The sequence below is a fragment of the Balaenoptera musculus genome, chromosome 6, assembly GCF_009873245.2.
Source record: "Balaenoptera musculus isolate JJ_BM4_2016_0621 chromosome 6, mBalMus1.pri.v3, whole genome shotgun sequence".
NCBI lineage: Eukaryota > Metazoa > Chordata > Mammalia > Artiodactyla > Balaenopteridae > Balaenoptera > Balaenoptera musculus.
Genome location: NC_045790.1, coordinates 46588973 through 46614614, shown reverse-complemented (window position 1 = coordinate 46614614; position 25642 = coordinate 46588973). Strand labels below are relative to the sequence as shown.

Genomic DNA, 25642 nt, shown 5'->3' with positions numbered 1-25642 from the left:
GGGAGAGTTTTGTGATGGGGGAGTTTTATTGTCTTGTAATTACTATCATTGTTTTTTTTCTTTCTCTGAAGTCTACTTCATGCCTTTGAATTTCCAAAGAAGGGAAACAGAAATGGGGAGGCAGGGAAGCAGGCAGGGGTGGGGCAGTGGGGATTATAACAGGTAAGATTCCTGCAGGACTTCAGTCTCCGATTCTACTATCCCACAGAAATTTACTAGTATTTTTTAACTAAAACAATTTCATTCCAAATGGCCCTTTAAGCTGAGACATCTGCTTATTGTTTTAAAGCACCATTTAAAAATCAGCCAGGTCCCCTTTTGTCTCAGCAACATTTGCTTTACTTCTAAATAACTTTTTAAGATACAGTTATTTGTTGGAACAATAACAGCCATAACCTGCAAACCACAATTTGTGCCACAAAGTCCAATCTCAGCCCAGATCTATTTTTGGCTTCACAACAGCTAGAGGCAAAGAAGAATTTCATTGTATTGTTCAAGTTGGGTCATAAACAGTCACTGGGGAAAAAAAGGCAAAACAACATAAAATGCTTTATAAACCAAAAATGGGACAAAAGATGAAAAGAGAGTCAGGTTTAAACATGTGCTACATAAATGGAAACACAACTGTGTTCATCTTCAGTCTCAACTTGCCCATTTATGCTCCCACAAAACTCCATTCTTACATCAACTATAATTCGTAATTAACTGATACTGAAATGTATCAGCTTACAAGTCCATCTTCCCTTCCCCCTACCATGTAAGTCTCTGAGCTTTTCAAGGGCAGAGAAGTCATATAACTGAACAGAATTGTAAATTTGGGCCAGAAGTAGGATGTGAGCAACATGGGGCATTTCCATCCCACCCAAACACAACCTATCCCAGAAGTTCTTGAAAATGGCTTTATTTTGCTTCTACCCCTCTGTGTAATTCAAAGGCTAACAGAGAGTTGACATTAGTTCTTCTTTAAGTGAAGAAGACTACAGCCTCAGTGAAGCACTGCTCAGATCACCCCATCTTCTGATGAGAAGTGGCACAGCATGTAAGAGAAATGACACAAAACAAAATAAAATTCTTTAATTACCAGAACTGATCATTAGTAAATTAAATCTATTTTATTTAAGTTTTAGCTAACCTACCTGATAGACAGTATACCTCTAAAACTTCACCCTTCTGAAGTGTTGAGCCTTTTAAAACGGGACCAGATAAAAGTGATGTTCTCAGTATTCATCCAGCAAACCTGGTGGAAAAGCTAACCCATCTGAGCAAATCAGAACATAAGTTTCCAATTTTCTTTTCCAAATTAGAGCTACTTTCCTCTAACCTTGTTCTGCTGCTCTAGGCTTCTGATTAGGTGGGGAAAGGGAACAAAAATAAAGGGAAAAGCAACTTGTTCAGTGATCAAGAGATGCACCAAATTTCCATTTATCCAGAAGGACTCAAATCACCAGAATTTTCTTGATTAGGACCATGCAATGATGACTGATATTTACAAATATGCTCCTAAGACATTAAGTTGCTCAAATGCCTTTGAAATTTCTGAAGAAAAATTACGTTCTAAAACGTTTTAGTGACAGGATGTTAAAAAAAAAAAAGTAGCATGAAAGTTCCATGTTTCTCTCCATCACCCATGAGAAGCATCACCAACCAAGAACTGAGTACCGTACTGAGCCAGACCTATGTCTCAGAATCCTTCTTACCAGACCAAACTGGAAATAGAGACACGACCCAGAACCATAGAATAAACAGGGTAAAACAGTGGTGAACTTAAGACCTGGAGTCAAAAAGGCCCGAGTTTAAATCTTAGTTATGCCACTCAAAAACAAAGTGATCATACAGCCTATCATCCAAAAAGCACCAGTTTTGAGAGTGACACAGAACAACAGACAAAAACTGGGGCTATCCCCAGCCAACAGGACATACGGTCACTATACTCAAGCGATATGGACCTTGGACAGGTTACTTAATATTGAGTCTTGGATCTACATCTTTAAAATGTGAAGAACAGGGTACAGAATTAAACCTTCAGTAACTATAAATTGCTTTCCTACCTCCTTTCAGCTGTATAACCCTGTATTCTATGGTGCTAACCCCGAGAGTTCAGAAAGTCTAAAAACATCACACAGCCTTATGAAGGGAAACATCAAAGAGATGAAATGCCAACCATGTGAGAGGGGCAGGATAATTTTTTAATCCACATAATTCTTTTTTTAATTAGACTTTTCACTTGTAATTTTGTTTAACTTAATTCAAATTCTGATACTTGAGCAGAACTAATCTCTCAGCACTTTGTTTCCACAGCTTTGCTTTTCATCGCTTCATAAAAGCACTCATCTCACTGTATTGCGATTTTTTTTTTTTTCCTGGTCATGCCTGATGCCGGACTAAGTGCCCCAAGAAGACAAGAACTGCTTCAGTTCCTGTTATCGTCAATGTTGGGAGCAGTTCCTGTCACATAGTATGTACTCTATGTTGGCTGAATAAATGATCACTACTTTAGATTCATTAGCCAGCCCTAAACCCACAGTTCATCCTCAACCCACAAAGACGGTCTATAACTACCTATGTCCTTACCTTTTCCTATCTGAGTTTTCATACTCCTGAGGAGTACCAGCAATCCACAATGTTTCTTCTCTATAGAGAAGAAACACCTACTTCCCTAGAGGCAATCCATCTTGAAATCCAATTAAGGTTTTAGGTTTTTAGAAAATTCCCATTTTAAATCTTCATTCAGATGCTCCTGATCCTTCACACAGATTACTAAACTAACTCTTCATTCAAGTAAAGACAAAACTGACTGTCCCAATACCAGATTTATCTCCACCCGTTTCTTCTTCGTTTTCCCTACCCTCAGTGAACTCTTTTCATCCAATCAAAACTACAGGGCCTCCCCCGAGAAATTAAGGTACACTTGACAAAGACCACTCTCCTTATTATTGGAGGATCAGAATCCAACGGAAAAAAAAAAAATTAAAACCAAAGCAAATAAATACAGTCCCAATTCGACAGCACTGAAATGCCTTCAGTGGTAAGATGGTTTTAAAATGTGACGAAGCCCCAGGAGTCCCTAAGGCATTTCTAGGGTTTCTTTAAAAAAAAAAAAAAAAAAAAAAGTGTAGTCAATCACAGAAGTGCTTGCTTTTTCTCTGCACCGTTGCCCCCAGACTCAGACTGCTCTCAGGACTGGGGGTTTCAAGGCAAAACAATGAAGCATCTGACAACCTCAGAAGGTCTGAATGACATTCTGGAAACAAACTTCACTTTGGGCTGCTCACTGAAGTACAGACAAATCATGATACACCGCCCACCTTGAGCTTGGAATATACTCTAGGTGAGAGTCACAAATTAGGCACTTTGTATTCAAAAAGACTTCTCTAAGCTAACAGATCAAGAATAGTCATTAAAAAGTTCTCCTGCATGTTTCCTAAAAGCCAGGAAAATGTACCTGGCAAATCCTCACCCACTACCACAGTAAACAACCTGTGACTGCTTGACAAAAATATAACTTTTATTTGGAAAGAAAAAAATTCACTCTAGAAACAACAAATGGTTCTTATCCCAAACGAAATAACAATAGTAAGATGAAATATTAAAGGTCTGTTAAGAGAGAGTTGAAAACTTTTGAGATTTTCACTGTCCCTCCTCCAGAGAGTTTCTCTTGCTCCACAAAAATAATTTTAATCAGATGGAAATAGGAAAAAAAAACTGCCAACAGAAAGAAGTGTAGTTTCAGTGTGAGTACAATATTAAATGTCCGAAAAGCAGACAGTTCCTCAATAACGTAGCTTCAATAAAAACTTCCTAAACCCTTTCCTTTTTTGTTCCTTTGAGAAAATGGTGAAGCAATTTGCATTTACAGCTTAGTTCCTGTTTCCAAAATACCCCTTTAACTTTTTCTTTTCTCTTTTTATGGTAGGTATAAATAGCACCAAATTGTCAAATCACAGCTATTTTGTGTGCTACCTATACAAATAGGTCTGATTTCTGGCCAGCCATAAAACAATTACTGCCGAATTCCTCTGGCTCTTTGAAATCAAGCTTGTCCACAGGGCTTCAAAGCTAGCTTCCAGGACTTTTCTTGGGGCACTGCAGAAAAACAACCTCAACAGAAACACAGAAGATAAAATGTTCCCACTCCTATAAACACACAAAGACATAACTATAGAAGTAAAACAATTCGGCAGCACTGTGGTGGGGTTTCTTCCCCCCAAGGGAATGTAAGATGGCCAAGTCCTCTGAATTATTTTTTAGCGATGAGAGTCAACTAGAATTTCTTCCCCCTCATGCATAGGGCATTTCCCCACTTTCAAGCCTCCAAAAATTAAGAATTACTTTGCTTTCAGAGAAATTTTCTGATTTACTAGAATAACATATCCCATGGGAACACACTGGGATGGAACGAAAAGTTCAACTTCTTGAGCACATAAATAACTATACAGCGCAGTATTTATTCAATGTTGCAAAATGCATTCAAGCTGGAAGCTCTTTGTATAAGGTTAAATCTGGTCAGAATATCAAGTAGAGGAACTTTATGGGAGATTGTATGTTTTGACTACAAATTAAAAGGACTTTATTATCACATGGCTTATGAAAAGTCACTACAATTATAAGTGGGATGGCAGATACAAATACCTAATACACATAGCACACACATGTGCTTGGAGTACCAGTCAGCCTATTTCCTATTAAGCCACAGCAAAAACAGTACACACGTCTATTACAAGGAAATAAATGCTAAGTTCCATTAGAGAAACTTACAATTGGGCATCTTAGAGGAGTGGCAAATGTGACATGATTATAAAATCTCCCACTACTCAGGTTCATATAATAAAATTGTATTAAGATTGATACAAACACACATACATACACACACACTCATACCTATACCTATATATCTGCACCAAAAAGAGAAGACATTACTTTTTTTAAAATTCTTCCTACCAGTGGCAGCATGCCAAATCAGTTTTTCCTTAACCCAATATTTTTAGCAGCTCTATCATAATATGCCAGTTAAGTGGGAAAAGTATTTCACAGAATAAGCAGTTGGCAAACATGTGATTCTGAATTAAAAGTATAGACGATAGTCTCCCTGTGTATATGAAAGGAGATCATTTCATATGTTGCATAAATAGTAAAGACTACCTCTGTACCCAAAACCTGCCTCTTATTTCTTTTTCTCTTTACCACTTGTAAGAATCAAGCACTTTTAAAATATTAATCCAGATCTGATTTCAGCACCCTTCCACGTTCTTATCCAGGGAACCACTTGTACATATTTCTCCAAAGACAGAGAGCCATGTTGTTTTTTTAAATCTACATAATAAATCAACTCTTAGTAGTACGTAGATGAGCCTTCTCACTATAACCGGAAAACTTACCACTCAAAATTAGAGCCACCTGTTTACATCTCTGATCTCAAGTACACAGCTTTTATCTCGTAGGTCAAATCTGGCACCTAACTTTGGTACTAAATTTCCTCATAACAACGTGATGGTGTAATCTCTCACATTTAATTATATTTTTCCCTCTGAATTTTTTTTTAACCCAGGCCAAATGCATCAACATACAACAAAATTCTCAATGTGAGTGATAAAAATGCATTAAAAGTAACCTTTAATCCATGCTATTAACTGATTTTATTCTATTTTGGCACGTTTGAAGTAACTCATCTAAGGATTAGTTAGGCTTTTCTACACTTCTTTTTATCAGGACTCTACCATTCTTGATTTAGTTTTGAGAGAAAAGGGTTTGCAAAAACTATAATAATCTCACAGCTGGAGATGGCTGGAAAGTCCGTTAGTACTCATTGTGCCCTTAATTTGCAGGAAGCCTTTGTGCTCTTCTGCTCCTCGTTTTACATGCTGAGCAGTTTTCACTGATAAAGTACTTATAGACCAGTTATTCTAGATTAATGAAAAGCCCAGTAAAATTTTATGTAAAATGGCTGTGAACTTTCTCTTTAAAATTCTGAAATGTACCTGCAGTCTTGATTGCATGAAAATCTTAACCCTGATAATTTGCCCTCAATAGTTTTCATGTGAGTGGGAAAAGGCAGTCCTAAAATTTTCAATAAGTATTATTTTTCAAACAGAGAAGGAATCCAAAATTTTAGACTATGAATTCAGATTGAATGGCTGAAGCCTCAGGGCAAACACACTGATTTAATCACATAGCAGTAGGTTTCAAAATCTTGCCTTCTTCAGCTTGAACAATAAAGTATTTCCCTGCCCTTTAAACCTATAGTAATAATGCAAATGCATTATACAAAAGGAACCCAACATCGTTGGGATTTTTAACATTATGACATCAATTTCGGGAGTACATGGCCTTGTTCTAATTTTACACTTACCCAAAATGAGATTTTAAAGTCAATGACTTAGTAGTTCCTCTGAACTTCAAGCCCCAAAAAGGACATCTAAATATCCAATTATAATGGAGTATAAGTCAAAGTCAACTTTCACAATTTTCAGAATTCCCTAGAGGTCTTCAGATACAAATGCAAAGTCTAACTTTGAAAAGTAGAAGTTGAAGTTTTTAAATCTGTCTGAATATAAGCAAAAATGTTGAGATATGTCACATTCCAAGACATGAAACTGTTTTTGTAGTAGAGTGCTAAAATTACTCATTTTCTGCACACCACCTTCCTATAATTCAGAAGTTCAAATCATAATCATAGAGATCCATATCTAACACAGCAAGTATATCACTTATATCTAACATAGTAAGTGTATCTGCAAAGTAGAAATGATAGTGTCTGAAACTAACAGGGTTAAACAATTTCTTTTGTGAGGCCACAGGCAAAATCTACAGCAGCTGTCTAACTTTGCCTTTAACGATCATAGCAAAAGCTCAAGGAAGTGATCCAATACAGCGCTGGTCTTTAGTAACCAGATCGTTTCTATTTCATTTTCAGCCAGAGGAATGGATAATGAAAACAAAATTATTCCTCAGTCAAGTTTACTTGACAAGCTAATTTTACCAACTTTTAACTTTTATTCACATGTATAGCCGTAAGAGCTGTTCCTTTTTTGTGTGTAGACAACCTTAATAACTTTTAAATACTGGCTACACAAGATAAACTTCAGATGGCTATCACTTCTTTAAAGCCACTTGTAAAAACTACTGGAAAACTTTTAGCTATTCAAGGACCAGTACTGAACTAAAAAAGAAAAGGCAAACATTTAGTCATTGCTATAAACTGTTGAGCCACAGAGCTTTGATTCTATCAGTGAAGACTGCAGAATTCATACCATTTTTATATGACCTAAAACAAGTTTATATTAATTTTTATAAAAGAAACAAACTCAATTCCTTAAGGATTACAATTTTCCACCTAAAACTACTGACGTTGTTTAAAACAAACAAAAATGCTCTCTCATCATATATCATCATTCATTTATTATCAATATATCCGAGATGCCTACTCCTAAATTCTTCTCTATTTAGCCTATGGAAAACAGGTATTTCAGACTTCTAACTAATCAGGACTTACAGATATTTACTTTAAATAGAAATTCAACATTTTCCATAAACTAATTTTGTGAAGAATGTGAATAAGGGAAACAAAGTAATCAAATCAGTGACCCAACAAAGTTATGTTATCACTCTGGTTAATAACCACAGGGTCACACGAGAAACTCCAAAATAATTTTAAACTAAATTATGTAGGAACAGGCATGACTGCAGCATTCCCCATTTCAATATTTACAGTGTATAAGTAAATGTATTGTTTTATTTAAGTGTGCATAAAAAACAATTTTTTTCTAAAAAGCAATCTTAATCCAGTATTTAAGATATAATTCCAATCCTGTGTGCTTCTACAAAGATTTGACCCAAAGCAATTTTAGTTAAATTTTAGGCTTATATATATTTATGCTACATGCCACAGCTAAGAGATAATGATTATAAAAATACCTGATATACTTTCTGATTATAACAGATCCTATCATTGTACACTATCTCAATTAGGAGAAATACGGCTTCAATTATTTAACATTTGAAAATGACTACTAGGTGTTGGTTCCCTAAAGGAGGAGAATTAAAACAAACAAAAAACATCTATGAACTAAAATATACACACAGGGCTTCCCTGGTGGCACAGTGGTTAAGAATCCACCTGACAATGCAGGGGACACGGATTCGAGCCCTGGTCCGGAAAGATCCCACATGCCACAGAGCAACTAAGCTCGTGCGCCACAACTACTGAACCTGCGCTCCAGAGCCCGCGAGCCACAACTATTGAGCCCACGTGCCACAACTACTGAAGCCCGCGCACCTAGAGCCCGTGCTCCGCGACAAGAGAAGCCACTGCAATGAGAAGCCCGTGCACCGCAGCAAAGAGTAGCCCCCGCTCGTCGCAACTAGAGAAAGCCCGCGCGCAGCAACGAAGACCAAATGCAGCCAAAAATAAATTAAATAAATTGTTTTTAAAAACTGATACCACCTTTAAAGATAATAATAATAAAATAAAAATAAAATATACACACAAATGAGTACTCCTGAATTGGCATATATATGAATGTCTTACTTGTTTTAAAAAGTAAACCTCAAATACTGGGTTAATATGAGTCACTTTCAGGGATTTAAGCCATAAATTCTTCAAATAAAATCAAATAAATTGGCTTGCAAGTAATTAACGATGGGACTTCAATAATGTAAAACTATCTCTGTATATTTTCGATGGCTCGGGAACTTAACGGGTTACGTTCAATATAACACACTTAGTGGGTCTTGGAGCCCCACTGCCTGTAAAAATCTCCCATGGAGATTCCAGACCACCCATTGAAAACAGTACAACATTACTGCCTCCAGCAAGAAGCTGCTACATAGGACTGGTGATTCAAGTCTTTTAAATACTATTTTATTGAGGGATTGTGGGAGGTGGGGGGAGGGGGAGAAGGGGGATTCATGAGTGGATGGGGAGGAAAACTCAGACACAGAAAAAACAGTAATTTCTAAAGCAGAGGTTCCTACGGTACCCCCCCCTTCCTCATGCCAGGCACCCCCTTTTTAAACAGCTACATAAACAAAGTAATAAGTGCTCAGTCTCAGAGAGAATTACATTATCCTCCATTTGAACAGGCTAGAAAGTACTTTTATTTGAAAAGCTGCTTCTCCTCTGCTATAAACAGTTTTACTCGGCACCGATTTCAGACAAGAGAAGATGGCTAGGGAGATGGGAGGTGGAGTCGGGAAAAATTCACTCAGTGTCTTTCAATGCCTTCAATAGTTGATCCAATAAAGATCCCTCAGAGAAAACTTTAAGCCTATTTTTTTCCTCCATGTAAGCAAATCATACAGGAGGGCTTTTCTTTTCTAGGGTACTGCACCCTGTCTCTTTAAATTCCAGGCCTGCCCCATTTCCCACGCATTCAAAGAAAGCAACACGTTTGCTGGCCTCCAGCCCACAATGTCAAGTAGTTTTCTTGCTATTGAATTTCAAGATTATTCTTTTGGATCATTTGCCCTTTAGTTTTAAGCACGCCAAAGCAAAAATAATGTCTTTCTACAATAACATAAAGAAAACTCTGAGGTCTTTACAAGTAGAGAACACCTTGTCCTTTAGTTCCCCTTTCACTGCAAAATATGCTCCCACTCTATATGCTCCAAATAAGAGCCAGTTACACATTATCTTGGTCGACCACAGCTTTGTCTGTCCTATAATAAAATTCTATGAGTATATTTATTTAATTTAGTGCCAAATTGGGAAGCTCTAACAATCTGCAATATTCTAACCAAGTCTTCATATTGTTCAAACTCTCAAGTCTTCAGCTTGGTCCCCTGAGTATTCGTTTAAAACAGGTTTTAAAACAATTACTTTATTTTCTATATCTGCAGTTAAGACATCTACATAAGTTAATTTAATAAGAACAACAGCAAGCAAATATGGTGAGTTGTAATCAAGGTGCCGAAGAGTATATTTTCCTCATTCTCATATACACCTTAATCCTGAAGAAAGAAATCCAGGGGACTATGAATCCCATTTACCATTCTCAAAAGGAATAGAAATAGTTAAGTAAAAATTTATCAGCAGAACTAAATTAAAGCCCATGAAATATAATGTTATTTCAAATGCTACCCAACAGAACTAAAGTGGCAACCTTATTCAAGTAGCAAATAAAGAAACGCTCAGATTACAAACATCAATTTTTATATTTTATATTCTAAGGCAGAATTAATCTGGCTAACTATAATTTATGAATTTTGTAAAAGCATCTAATGCTAAAGGGAAAACAGATTTGTTTTTATTTCACATATAGTTTTGCTATGCATCTGAGCATAGTACACTTGTAATGCTTATTTCTTAATGTTAAAATAAAGACAGATGTTTTCCCATTAATCATAATATAATGGACTTAATCAGATAAACTTTAGATTGCAAAGAGACCTTTTAAGACAACTAAAATTAACTCCCTCATTTTGCAGAAATTATTTCTTTTAATTGTGTTTAAGGAATATTCATATCAATCTATCTGCATTGTATATAAAAAAATGAAAATTAAAATGTAATTTCATGTTTTAACTTTCAGTTATTTTTGTAGCCTATATATAAAACAGTATTGAAACCACTTTAATACTAAATAGTATTTGTGTTTATGCAATTATGCATCAATTCTCCATCCAAAAAGGACTACTTATTTCCCTGCCCCAAACATTATTTTTGCCTTGGTTTTGGTAGTTATTTTTGAACTTTTTCTCAAAATTTAATGTTTAACTTCCAAATTATATACAAAGACTCACAAGCTAGAAGTGGATCTTTATTTCCAACTATAGACCCTATTTATTCCTAACACTATCGCCATATATCTAAACATAATCAGAGTCCTTTCATTTGTAGACAATTTTTAAAGTCAGATGTAGGCTCTGGAAATTTTTCTACCACTACACATCAAGATAAACGTATTAATCAACAAAGTCATACTTATCAAAACTCCACAGGTAAGAAAGGTCAAAACTTCTCAAAACATTCCTAAGTACTCCAAAAATGTATGCTGTACTGAAATATTAAACACAGTTGTCTTTCTGTTACAAAGAAAAATTTTTGTGTGGCATGTACGTATAAATCAGGTTAATCTGATTAATTTTACACCTTAACACAACATTAATTGTTAAGAAAGGTAACATGATTTACATCCTTCTCTTTAAAGGTTACTTACAATCAACTTATGAAATGTTTATGCATATATTCATAGTAATATTAAAAGAAAACACTAAGAATGACATGGTGGTTAAATTTCAAATAACAAAATGTGAAAATGTTCCTTGGGGAAGACATTCCTGTTTATGTTCCAAATGAGATTACATTTTTAAAAAACTAAAAAGCTTATTATAAACACATCCTTATGTACATTTAAGTATCTAGTTTAACTTTCACATAAGTAATATGTAGCATTCAAGAAAGCTTGAAAAATCCAACAAATTTTACTGATGACAAGAATTTCCTGACATCCCACCTCCCAGAGATAACTTCTGTAACACTGTGCGAAGTATTTTCTTCCCATCTTTTCACTGATGTATTTTTATCTGTCATACAATTCTCCAAATGTGGGTAAAGATGAACAACTTTGAACATTCTGGTATAAAGAAAATGGACTAAATCCTGCTAAAATCAATGATCATGATAAATCAAAAAAAGAGACTCCACAGAAAGATATTAAGTAGCATTAACTACAAACTACTGTGTAGCCTTTACAACATAAGTATATTCTCATTTATTTGCTGCTCTCTTTAAAATGTTTGCATATGTGTATTTTTGTATAAGTTAAATCCTTGGCTCTAGTCAGTCACTTGACAATTCCCTTTAACAAGTTGTAATGATAACAAGAATTATTTTTCTTTAACCTAAAAGTTATGCAGCATGCTGCAAGTAAAGACTGAAAGAGTACTTGCTTTTCAAGGCAACTTCAATTAAGCACCTGAATTATTAAACAGAAAACCCTGCAAGTATGTTGAGTGATCAAAGATTTGACATACTTTCTTCTAACCTGTTCACATGATAATGTAAGCCCAAGTCCCCAGTTATTATTCTATTGATAATAGAAACACTAATAGTTATCTGAAACATGATACTTCAGAAAAGCAAAACAAGTGACAAAATTTCAAGGTCTGGCCTATGTTATATGAAATTAAAAAAAAAAAAAAGTCAGTCAACTTTCAAGAAAAAAACCCAGTGATCTAATGACCTGGTCAAGAGCCACATTTGAAGGAGAAGTTTCAAATAAACACAGAGTCTCATGAGTTCTTGGACTGCCCCAACCTACAAGAAGTAGTTGATAGTTGATATAAACGGCACCAATATAGTCAGAAAGTAACTTTTCATAACCAAAACTTAACCACCTACTTGGTGAATTACCCATGCTATCTTCTATTTCTCTGATATTCAACAAGTCTTTTACCCATTCCACTGTTCACACACCATTTAAATGGTAAAATTCCAATATACTGAAATTCATATCAACATTGTTTTTTTCAAAAAATCATTCTCCAAATTACGTTTATGAAAAGTGAGCAATTAAACACATGAGCACATGGCCTATTGCCTAACATGATAACCAATATACAGTTGATATGTAATAAGTGGTAGTTATTTCATCGTTATAAAAACACTAGATCAATGACACACTCAGAATTTATCCTTTTTTAAAAACTAAGGAAAAATAATATTTCAGAGCTGGAAAAGCCCAAACACAGAGCTTACTCAGTCCAAACACATCCCTTTTACCTCCCAGGCCAGGGCCTTTCCTGCTGCCCTGCTAAATACTGCTCCTACCCGTTACTGGAATACATCTGACTCCTATTTTTAAAGGTAAAAGGCTAGTTGTATTTCATGGATTAAGTAGTAAAAAAATGATAGACCTGGCCAAGTTGCTCAAATTTGTGTCCAGCTTTTAAACAAGCACTTGGAGTAGGTAAGAAAGTATAAGGGAGAAAAGACAGAAGAGGAGAAAAATTCATTTTTGCCTATAACTAATAAGCTAAAACCCGTTCGAGAAAATGTGATTCTCAGCGGACACAATGTTTCCTGCTGAATTCAAGTGGTGGTTCTGTTTACACAAAGCCAGTTATTAGAGGTACAGAAGAAATAAGTTTCAGAAGACAGAGTAATAATTTATCATTTAGAAAAGGGGATGCTTAAATCAAGATTCTCAAACTCTTTCTGACTTGTGATATCCTCTTTGATGTTATATTCTTGCCCAAAAAGTCTAATGTCTATAGACTACATTGATGAAAGGTATGAGTACTATCCACAGTGATAATATATGTCCCATCTCCTTGGATGTGGAACTCTAATGCAACACAGCAGGAACAACAGATACATACACAAGGAGAGGTGAGCGCTGGACTGGCTGAAACATGTAATGCGTGCCTGGTGCTCCGTACGATGAGGAAAGTAGCTGCCCACTGCTCTGTGCTACTTGTGGACACAGGTAGGAAAAGTCATAAAACAAGCATCTCTGACAAGACAATCTGGCGCTATGTCAACATTTTGCATAACCTATCCCACTAAAAGCAACCAAATCCCAATAGCCTGACTCTCTGTTTTTCAATAACAGTCAGTACAAAACAGCTGCTTATATTATAGGAACAAGGAGAGAACTCAAACGAAAAAAAACATTTTGTAAAATAGAAGAATACTTCTTCAACACAAAGAAAGCTTTCATTATGCAGCAACTCGTATGAATGGAGTATTTCGGGTAAAAGGTATGGATGACATGAAGTCTACAATGAACCTTGTTTTTAAACACTCAAAATGTTATAAATGCTTACCAAAATAAATAGACACCTGGAATAATGTGACGTTAATCTTCCCCAACACCACCCTGAGAGGAAAGGGGAAGGAGAGCATAAAACCTATCTGTAAAAATTAAAGGCATCATGCAGACTAAATTTATATCCAGAAACATTAAGAGGAAAGTAAATCTCTCTACTGTCTAGGCCACTGTTATTATATTAATATTTTAGGAAATTGTTCATGTAAATTTTGCTTTTAAAAATCAATACATGCACATAACATTTGGCCTGGTATTGATGGGAAAATAACCAACTAATGATTTCTGCTGGAAAGGAACAAAGAAAAAAATTCATGTTTGGCAAAATGAAATGTATTAAAATTTATTTGGCTCTGAGAATATCAATCTTCTAACATGGGTAATAACTAATTAAATTCAACTGATCTTTATAATCACTTATGAACATTATTTTAAATAAGTGGCCCTCAGAATTAAGTTCAAGATAACCCATAATTTTCTTTCATAAAAAAATGATGGTGCCTTGATTTTATCCAAAAAGTTAATTGTTAACTACTACATACCAACTAAATCACACCCAGATGCTGGCCTTATCTTTTTAGAAATTCCATGATAAACGGAATTGAGGCCTTCTTCAGGCCTCAGTCACTACAAACTTAACACACTTAAGTTCAAAGGATTAGGTCATGCAACATTATTCCTTAACACAATGTTCTGCATCCTTCAAGGAACTGCAATCTTATGATGGAGGGGGTACAACATATCAGGGAATACCTACCATTCCGTCACAATTTTTCCTAATGATTTAATCTCAAAGGAAAACCTTCAATTAATCCATAAAATGAATTTGATTTTGCCTGAAAGTAGCTAGAGAAGCTCTTCCTTTTAAACAGTACCTACCATGGTTACCACCACTTAATTAAGTCCTAGATCATGTCTACAAAAGCAGCTATGGCTGAACATGTGTCTGCTAATATAAGTGAATAATTACTCAGTGTTTCAAAAGTAAACATTTACCACCATTTATTACTAGTTATCTTTGCACCAGCATACTTCTGACTCATTGTGTCTACATGCAAGATCACTTCACATTTCTAGGCTTCCGATTAAAAGTAAAATGAGAGGGTAAACAAAGATGAAGAATCTCAAGTGTCCTTTCCAGCTCTGAAAGACACAAGCACACTGAAGGCAGGGACCTCCTCTTTCTGTTATTTACACCTCCCCCGGTCCTTTCACTGTATCCTACACATATGAAGCCTATTGGTTAAGCACATTACCATGCCCACAAATTATATTCTTCAACAAAACCCCAAAACCAGACAGGAAAACAAAATAAAACAGATCAATTTGACAAAATTAAAAACTTATGTATGACAAAAAGATACCATACATTAGGCTACAAGAAACAGAAACAAAAATGGGACGTTTTCCACACAAATAACAAAGGATTAACATCCCACAGACAAGAAAAAACAAACATCCCAATCTTTTTTTTTTTTTAAGACAAAGGATATAAAAAGAAGTCAATAAAGAGGAAATCTAAATGGTCAGTAAACATATAGAAAATGTTTAACCCCGTGAAGAAGCAGAGAAATGCAAATGAAAACAAAAAGACACCGTATTTCAACTAATATCAAAAATAACAAATCTTAGAATATCCTACATTGGCAAAGATGTAGAGAAAATGATACTCATTCCCTGACAGAGTATGAACTGTCACAACTACTTTGTGGAGCAATCTGACAATGTCTAATGCAAATGGAAACACACACACAACTGGGATTCTAGGCCTATATCCAAAATCTTTTTCATTTGTACAAGGTAACAAGTACAAAGACAGTCACTGCACAGAACAGAAAATGACCTATATAGTCCTTAACAGAAGAACAGAAAAGTAAGCATAGAACATATTCCTACAACAAAATACTAAGCAGAAAAAATTAAAGGGAATGAGTTGGCTCTCTAAAGATGAAATGGCAAAAGGTTCAAAAACATATTGAGTAGGGGGGAAAAGCAAGATGCAAAATTATTGACTCAAGGAAATGCTCTAGAATTAAATAGTAATTTCTGCACAATCTTATGAATATACTAAAAAACAATGAATTTTACACTTTAAAGGGGTGAATTTTATGGTATATGAATTATATCTCAGTTGAAAAAAATGATTCACCCAGTATGATACTCTTCATGAAGATTTTAAGACACAATATACTACTACCTGTAGCAACATAAATGTGCAAATGTACATAAATAGATAGGAAAAAGGCTGAAGAGTTGGAAGAAAAGGTTGGGAAATATTTAAACACTTGAGCCACATCTATAATACTTGATTCCCTAAAAATCAACAAGGAATCAAACATGATAAAATGCAAACATCTGTTCATTCTTGGCAGTGGGGATTTGAATGTTTGTTCTATCATTCTTCCCTTTGTATTTTCCTATACCCCCCCCCTTTTTTTTTGAGAAATACAAAAAGGGCACAAAACAAGCATATCACAAACAGCAAATGGTAAATATATAAACACATAAAGATATGTGGCATTACTAATCAAATAAATGCAAATAAAAATGAGGTATCATTTCATGCAGCAGATTGGCAAAGATAAAAAAAAAAAATCTTTTAATCCCCAGTATTGGCAACCACGTGGGGAAATGGGCAGTCTCCCAACTCCTAGGGAAGTATAAACTGGTACAATCTTTTTGAAGGGAAGTTTGGTAATGAATATCAAAATGTAAAATCTATATACATAAAGAAATTATTGCAAAAACCATAAAAATGAATATCAAGGATGTTCATCATAGCATTATTCATAACAAATTAAAACTAAGAACAATATAAATGTTCAAATAAATAAATCTATATTTAATGTGATACCATCAAATTCAGCTTTAAAAAAGATATCCCATCACATACCATGAGGGTAGGAATGCTCATCTGTGTTTCATCCCCAACTCCTAGAAGTATTCTAGACACATAATAGGAGCTCCAAAAAACACTTGTTGAATGAATTAATGTTAAAGTTAATTTATATTTGTGTGTATACATAAATATAAAAAGATGCCTACCAAAATATTAATTATGGTTATCTATGAAGAATTTTCAGGTAACTCCTTCTTTATATTACTATGGTATGGTTTTTCTACGGTGAACACATATGTATAAATTAGAAAATACAATTTTCATTTGCATGTAAAAAAATTAATGTTTGCATTCTTCATAAAAGCTGAATTGTACAATTGTGCAATGTAATTTCTCAATTTCTATGATCTATAACATAACAAAAACTTGTCAATTACCTGTAATACCATCAGTGGGAAATTATTTATGCAAAAACTCTTTTCAGACGAATTATATTCCCAAAAGTGAATATAGCACTACAAACAAGAATAAGGAGAACCACAAAATACAAGAGAATAGAAGATTAAAGCATTAAAATATACATTATGAGGAAAAAAAAGAAGTAAAGACACTCTGGCCACACACACACAAAATAAAATGTTTTAAAAGAATATTAATTTGTATCACTGAGACAAGAGAACCTCTCCTTCTACACGTTAGCTGCTTCACTGAGTAGTGAAAACATAAAAACAAAAAGAAAGTATAAAAACCAAGGGGAAAAAACCCACAGAATTCTATATTATTTCCATTAGGACAGTGTGAAACATTGTTTTAGAGATCAAAAGTATCCTGAAGTCTGGACAATAAAGATTAAAGTCCAGTAAGTTCAGTAACATATCGAGTCCTTGCTTAATTACATAATTGCTATAATTGTGTTTAACAATTCCCCCCCATTCCCAAATATCTAAACTTTCCAAGTTCTCTTTTGAAGACTTAAGTCACTAAGAGATAAAAAACAAAAAAAGCTCCACATCTTAGAACTGTAAAAGCTGTGTTAAGTAGTGGGGATCATCTGTAAGAGATGACCAGGAAAAGAGCTGAAGGGCTAAGGTTGGTCCATGGAAGACCATTAGAAGGAAACTTCAAAGAACAAAGAGAAGGAACAAAAAATCTTTAAAGAAAAATTATGAAATCAACGGATCCCCCTGCCCTATCTACCTCCCAAAAGTACTTCTACAGAGGGTTACCTAAAATAATAGATGTAAAAGGCTTCTGCACCATAAAATGGACAGTAATGTTAACTGTAAAATATGGCCAGTAAAACCAAGTTTGGATTTTCCTTTTAGGAAAAAAATCACTAGCTAACTGTTACACTGGAATTTAACCATGCAAATACCTTGGAAGATTTATCTTTTCTCTTTCCAGGAAATGGGTATTTTTATTAGCAACAATAATAACGGTTACAAAGAAAATTAGCTTCCACGTAACAGGGCAGTTTATCTGTGCCAGGTTGTAAGTTGAATATTTTATATTAGAGGTTCTCCGAGTACAAGTCTGGGGACCCCAGGATGCCCAAAATCTTTTCCAGGAACTGGAAAATTAAAGCTATTTTCATAACAACTCTAAGACATTATTTGCCATTTTTACTCTCATTCTCTCCTGAGTGTACAGTGGAGTTTTCCAGAGGCTACATGATGTGTGATAACACAACAGACTGAATAGAAAAGACACAAGCAGACCCAGTTGTCTTCTATTAAGCAAAATGTTAAAGAGATTTGCACACACACAAAAATAAATGATGCCACTCTTCTCACTCTTCTTTTTGTTTTAGAAAATAATTTTTCATTAAAATAGTATTTATGTGCTAACCTAATAGGTTGATGGTTGTTATCTTTAAACAAATTAATAAGTAATTTGTTCAAACTATTTCTGGTTAATTTTGAATATAGTCAATATTAATAGATACAATTTACATAGAAATTCCTAACCCTAATTATCACTGTGCAACGATATCTACCCAAGATAGTTCAAGGTCACTTTTAGAGAGCTACATGGTAATCCCTCTCTGAAAGGCAGTAGTGTATATTGGGCCTTTACTCTTGTTTTTTCATCTTAAAAAGTAATAAGTGCTCATTGGAATGCTTTAAATGTAAAGAATTAACATTTATTTTAAAAAATCAAACACTACAAAAAAAAAACCTCATCACCACCAATACCATAGCACCCACTTAAGAAAAAACTATTAGTAAGAGTTTGGTGCCCATTCATGCAGAATTTATTTATTTACACACATACACACATATACTTTTTATTTGTATAAACACATTTTTAAAATGGGATCACAGTGATTTAGCTACTTGCCTTATTTTACCTACCATCTCTTGAAGATCTTTCTTTATCTACAAATAGATTTACCCTCTTTTTAAATAGATTACCATGATCTAATTGTACCCAATTGAGGTCCCTTCTATGGCTTGCTTCCAAACGTTTGCTATCAAAATAGAGTCACAAAAAATATGCTGTAACTTTGTGGATTTGTGACACCGTATCTGTTAGAAAATACCTAGAAGTAAAATTGCTGGGTCGATGTGTATAAACATTTAAAATCTTAATAGATTTTGCCAAATGCCCTCCAAAATGTCCGTGCCCAATTTACATTCTCACTAACCGCACATGAGATTTCCTCCAGCAATTCAGCTTTTTAATTGGTGAATTATACTTTATGTTGCTTCAAAATGTCAAGTTGTAAAACTGTTCTCACTGGTCATCTTAATTCCATACAGAACTCTACACAAATCTCATTAACACTCACTGAATGTGTCAGTACCCATCTTTGTTTTTTCCATAAACCTTTTAAATACCTCAGGAGAGAAAATAACTTCAGGTGCACATCGTATTTTCAACTAGTAACCCCTCAAATTTTAGATACCCTGATAAAAAGTTATTCAAATTATTTCGGAAAACTATTTAACACAAATCAGAACTACACAGTAAAGCTGGCTCAAACACTTAAATCAAAGGAAAGTTATAAGTGTAAATTTATCATGCTTTATCTGCCCACTCAAAGGACTAAGGCTACAAATAAAAAGCTATCAAATCATACCAGTGGCCAAATTAGCTTACAGAAAATAATAAGCAACAGATTTCATATCATAAATGTCAATGGAACAGACTGCAATAGTATGGATGGCAGTAATTGGAAAGAAAGTTCACTCAAATTCACATCATGCTGAAAATGAAAACATTAATATTTTAAATGAAATGTTTTGAATATGACTATTCATTTCAGTCATATCAGACTATTATAAATCTTTGATACTAATAAATAAAATATAGTCTTTTTTTGCAAGTAGATAGTTTTAAAATGCATTATAGTTTGACCTACCGATTCTGTAATGGCTAATGGCTATTCCAGGCTTCACTATTTCATCAAAATCTTCTTTTAGGACTTTGCGCTAGTAGTTTTAAATTGAAACTGTCTTTAGGACAGAGTAAAACCTTATTAATTCAAGTCCAATTAGCTCAATTCTGAAACTGTATACGTAATTCTCACTGGGCAACAAGTTGAACTTACTGTAATTTCCTCCTCTACAAGTTCTCATAATATTACTGTGAAATAAAGGAAATCAACCTGAAAATCAATTCGCTTTTCCAAACCAAAGATTTATGAAACTAAGAACTCATCCATTTTTGTGGCTTGAGCAGTTCATCCTCAGATCTAAGCCCACTTCTGTTTATCAACTACCATATATATTGAAAGTGATTTAAATTGTCATTATTAATAGCCATTTACAGTTTACAGTATGTGCATTTCTTGTAACTCAGATTTTTCACAAAACCATTTTTGCAGTTTCTCCCATTTGCAATCCTCCTATTTATAGTCCATGATATCAAAAATATAACACCTTAAAAAAGTATGGAAGTAGACTCAGAAATGCCTGGCATTCTTATTCTGTATTTATTATTATCATTTTGAAAGACCTTATAAGACAAAAAATAAGTCCCAGGATTAAGTGGCATGTTTGGTGTTACCTTAATTTACAACTAACTATTCCCAATGAACAGAGAAACCTTCTCTTGCAATCTGAATCATGTGTAATTACAGTATGACAAGGTCTCTCCTGGGCTATGTAAGCTGGCATTTTTCCCAGGACTTGTCACATCATGGGAAGCACACATACAAATAAAAATCCAAAAATAAACATTTTGAAACAATGGCTTATAGACTACATAAAGAAACTCCACAGTTGAGAATAAAAATTGAAGAGCCCAACCAACAAGCAGACATCTCTCACTAGAGGCATCTGAGAAGACATCAGTGTTATCAAGCCACTTACCACACCTAGCAACAAAACTCCCAGGTGTGGGCTGTACAGACACCACTCTCACATACCCTCAGGCTGGACAGAAAATCATTAAGTATGGGAAATAAAAGGAAACCACACACACCCACTGAAGCAGAGAAACAGTGGTGAAATATGGAGAGGTTGATCATCTTTAATTTCATAATGCCAATTTGTTGATTGTTAAGGTGCCTAAACAAAGTTATCTTAAGAGCTACATCTTTGGCCAGCTGGCTTAGTTATCCTAATATAATAAATATTGCTTTTGTTGTTGTTGTTGTTGTTAAGGGTATTTCATCTTGAAATGTATAACAGCAAGTAGTTTTAACAGTGTGTACAAAGGATCTTAGAAGGTGGTTTCTTTTGTTTAAACTCCTCTGCTGTGGCTCTATGGACACATGGAAAAGGGAAAGCGAGATCGCAAAAAGCATCAGACCCAACCTCACATAATGACAGAAGCTTGACAATACTCATCTTCATTACAGTTTGGAGGAAAATTTAAGTATAATATCTCTGGCTATATTCTGATATAAAATGCTAACAAAATCTAAATGTTATTTCCGATAGACCATGCATATCCCTACCCCTCTCTTAGACGCTGGATTCATTTATTAACCATCCAGCAAAGCACACCAAATTCAACTGTTTGAGTTTTCAAGAGCAGCTATAAAACAAACCACTATAGGCAAAACATACAATCCTAAGTCCCATTACAAGAGCTCTGGAAACAAAAATAAGCATTAACATAAACCTCTGCCACCTCTAAGGCACAGAGCATTTCTCCTTTCTTTATTCAAGCCCCTGAATGTTCAATAATTTCCACGTAGCTCTAAGCAGAATGGATTTATTATGATGTTAAGCTAAGAAACTGCAGGAGTTCTAGATGCCAATAAAGATTACGGATCAAATGGAAGATAACTACTAACCATTGTGTCGACTTAGATAAATAAACCTGCTCACAAACAAAGCACCTTATTGTATTTGTACTGTTACCTCCACTAATCCAACTAAAACAACCAGACAGTAGCTTTCCAGAGGCTGAAAGGAACAGAAATGGGGATTTCTCAAACCCTCTTTAAATTTCTTGCAAAATAACACTCTGTTCCTCTTTTTTAAAAACTGTCCTTTATGGAAAATGTTTGGGACCGCAGAGGCTGAGCAGAATTATGCAAACCAAACACCAAGGCTAAAAACCAAGGTGAGGAAGGAATGAAGCAAAAGGCAAGACAACACCGTTGCTCTGAAACTTAGCTTCGACCTTTGCAGAGACTCTCTTCCCTGCAGATCACATGGGGCAGACACTTCTGAACGCTGCTCAAAATCGAATGAGCAACCAAGTGCCATCGGGGAGCTAGGGACCAGTAAGTGCCCCCCCCCCAAACCGAACATAAATCCTGACGGTGGGAGGTCGGGGTGGCTAGCCCACAAAAAGAAAAGTCTATGACAACTGGTACCTAAAGCCTCATACACAGGGAGGAAGGCAAAAAAGACCCTAAAGACAGGCGACTTCTCAAGACGGAACAATAAGTACATCCCATGCATCCTCTGCTAACAACACAGGTAAATCTCAATTTCTCCAGGTTTAAAAAAAAAAACGGCGCAAGCTGTTTATTCCCTCCAGCCCCGCTCCCCACGCCTCCAAACCCAACAACTAATTGCACCTTCCCCGCAGAACCCGCGGCTAACCCCAGAGGACCGGTGAGGGCTGGCTTGGGATGAATAAACACTCGACACCTGACAGTCCTTTCTCTGCGGTGACTTTCACGGAGCCGAAGTGGCGCGCGCGCGGGCGGGAGCGGGGACCTGGCCAGCGCGGCGCCGCGCACCCCGGTCCCGAGCTACGCCAGCGAGCGCGACGCGGGGGGCGGGGAGAGGGGCAGGGGGACCGCCCGGGCCAAGCGATTGTTTCCTCCTCCAGCAAAGACATTTTTTATCAAGCTCCTTTTGTATTCGAGCCCTACCTCTTTTTGGCCTAGGAAAGCTTTCGTGCAAGTGGAAGACGACTTTCTCCACAAAGTGCTGTATGTTACTGTGCTCCGGGCCGCGCACGAACACCATCCAGTCGTGGGTGAAGCCTTCCACGGTGGGTTTTTTCCTCACCTGGGCGCGGTGCCCCAGCTCCAGCTTCACCTGCACGGCACACTGCGGGCAGGGGGGAGGAGAGACAGCCGTGAACAACAGGAAGGCGACCGTTCGACACTGAACATTGCGCCTGACATTTTTTTTCCTCCTTCTTGAAACGCACATAAAAGGAAACGGCGGTGCCCTCTGCATCCACGTTTCACGCGCGTGGGCGCGCACACCCCACACCCCCAAATACACGCCCCCGGGCCCGCATCCACACCCGCCGGGATTGTAACGGAATGTTACCCCCGATCGGGAAGGGGGGTCCGGTTGTTGGGGGGTAAAGAGGGGCGAGCACGCTCATCCACTACAAGCACGACAACGAATGCATCGGAAACAAATTAGAGACAATTAGGAGGCGATGCCCGGGCGGCTGCCCGGCGTGGGAGGGGAAGTAACTGGGACCCCCGAGGGGGGTTCTGGCGAGCCCCCACCCCGAAAGTGCCGCGGCGACAGGCACACGCCGAGGAAGTCTTTGTGTACGTGTGTGTGTGCGTGCGTGTGGAGCGCTGTGCCAGGCGGAATGGAAACTACAGGCAGCCTCCGCCGATGGGCACAAACTCCCGTGCTCTTACCACGGGGTTCGTGCACAACAAAAGTGAGACGTCGTCACACACACACACACGCACACACACACGCCCGCAGGAAAACACGCCGAGGCGTCCATAACTTAAGGTACCCCGCACCCCCCCCCAGCGAAAAGCCCCACGCGATCGGCGAGGCCAGCCTAAGAGAGCCCCCGCAACACACTTCCAAGAGCCAAAGTGGCCCCAAAGTACCTCCCACCTCCCCCCAAAAATGAAATTCAGAAAGGCAGGGCGGCGGGCGGACAGCCGCCGAGCCCCGACTGCGCACAACCCGGCGCGGGGGCAAAGTTGCGTGCGGCCCCGCCGCTGTCAGCCCGCACACTCCGGCTCACACTCGCGCGCCGCGGAGAACGCACCATCGTAGCGGCCGGCGAGGCTGCTCGCCGCGTCCCCGGACTGTGCCCGCGGCTCCCGGCGGCGGCGGCAGCTGAAATATGGCTGAGTTATTATTCGCCTCCTTCCACCGTGTGTGAGTGTGTGTGTGAGTGCGCGCGTGTGAGCGAGAGTGCGCTTCTTGCGATTGCAAAGAGAGGCGAGGAGGGAGGCGCGGGGGGTGGAGGGGCGAGTGTGTGTTAGTGTGTGAGTGTGTATGTGTGTGTGTGTGTGTGTGTGTGCGCGCGCCGGGGGGGGAGGGAGGGAGGGGAGCGGAGGCTGAGGGAGAGGCAGCAGCTCCCTGCAAGCCGTACCAACCTTTCTCTAATTGGAACCGCGGAGCGCTGGCGCTGTCTGGGCTGCGGCGGCGGCGGCGCAGGGCGAGGGAGGAAAGGCGGGGGGTGGGGGTCTTTTATTATTATTTTTGCATGTACTTACCGAGCTAGCCATGCCTGGGGGCCCGGAGGTTTGCTGGGGTGTTGTGTGGTACCCCCCTCCCCCGCCCCCCTCAGCTGTAATTCATGAAGAGGCTGCTATGAATGAGAGCGCGCCCAGGAGCGGAGGGTAGATGGCGGACATTCTCTGCCTTTTTCCCCCCGCGTTCGCTTGCTCGCTCGCTCGCTCGCTTATTAAACTCAGCCCCAAAAGCAAAAGCAGCAGCAGCAGCAGCAGCTCCAGGGCCAGAGGATGAGATTCCGGAGCATGCGCCGTGGCGCCTGACACCGGGGCTCCGAGCCTCACGGGGCGGAGGGAGGGCGCGCGGGCGGGGCGGAGCGGGCGGGGAGGCCGAGCGAGCGAGCCAGGGGGAGCTCGAAAGAGCCAATCACCGGCCACCCACCCGAAACCCCGGCAGCCCGCACCGCCACACTGGAACGCCTCGCTTAAAGTAACAGGTTCCTGCTGGGGGGTGGGGGGAAGTAGGGAGAAGGGCGGGGAAGGGGCGCTGGAGTAGGGAGAGCGGCCAGCTGGGGAGCCATCCCAGCCCCTGTGTAAACTGCTCTCGCCCTACAATAAAAAACGGATTAAAACTGCTGGAATGTAGCCACTGCCTAGAGCCCCCAGCCGCCGGAGAAGGGGTGTTAAATCAAGTCTTTGGCGTTAGTTAGCACGCTCGGGGGAGGGAGGGGGCTTTCTTTCACTTTCCACCACGTCTTTTTATGGTTTTGTGCTGAAAAGGCAAGAACTCACACCCAAACAAACTTATTTAAAGACAGAGCGAGAGAAATGCCACCCTTACAAACAAGCATCTAAAAGCAGTCGCTGAGACGGTTATAACCGGCAACAATTCCCTGGCCCCCTTCCCCATCCAGTCACCCCCGCCCTTCTGCCACTGCCACCGCCACCGAAAATTTTAAAATGAAATGAACAAGAGAGAGAAGCTAGAAGGGTAGTTCCTTCCCAGGGAACGCCTCCCGCGTTGGTAATCCCCGGCTGGGACGCACCACAAAGCGGTGCCCAGGTGAAGGCGAGATACCTGGGAGTGCTGGGTGCAGACCCTCGGGGACCAGGCTGGGAGTTTTCTTGGGGAGGCTCCCACTCCAGACAGCCTGCTGGGTTGCATAAGAACGTGGCAAATTGTCCTCTAAGGACACGCGGGGCAACTGGGAGTCTTAAAATAGCAGATAAAGTTAA

The 25642-nt window shown here is 38.1% G+C and overlaps 1 protein-coding gene across 4 annotated transcripts in view; it reads right to left on the bottom strand.

Annotated features, from left to right (window-relative positions):
* The window catches only part of MLLT3 (MLLT3 super elongation complex subunit), a 251615-nt gene extending 226916 nt beyond the window's left edge, over positions 1-24699 (bottom strand). For 2 of the 4 annotated variants that reach the window (XM_036856558.1, XM_036856560.1), the window contains exons 1-2: positions 23995-24060; positions 22889-23069 (exon numbers count right to left, since the gene is read on the bottom strand). In XM_036856558.1, the coding sequence (XP_036712453.1) occupies positions 22889-23069; positions 23995-23997 (184 nt within the window). In that variant the 5' untranslated portion in view covers positions 23998-24060. Of the gene's footprint in view, positions 1-22888; positions 23070-23994; positions 24061-24448 lie in introns of those variants that run through there. The other 2 variants (XM_036856559.1, XM_036856557.1) reach the window with 2 other exon arrangements.
* Between the last annotated feature and the right edge of the window lie 943 nt (positions 24700-25642).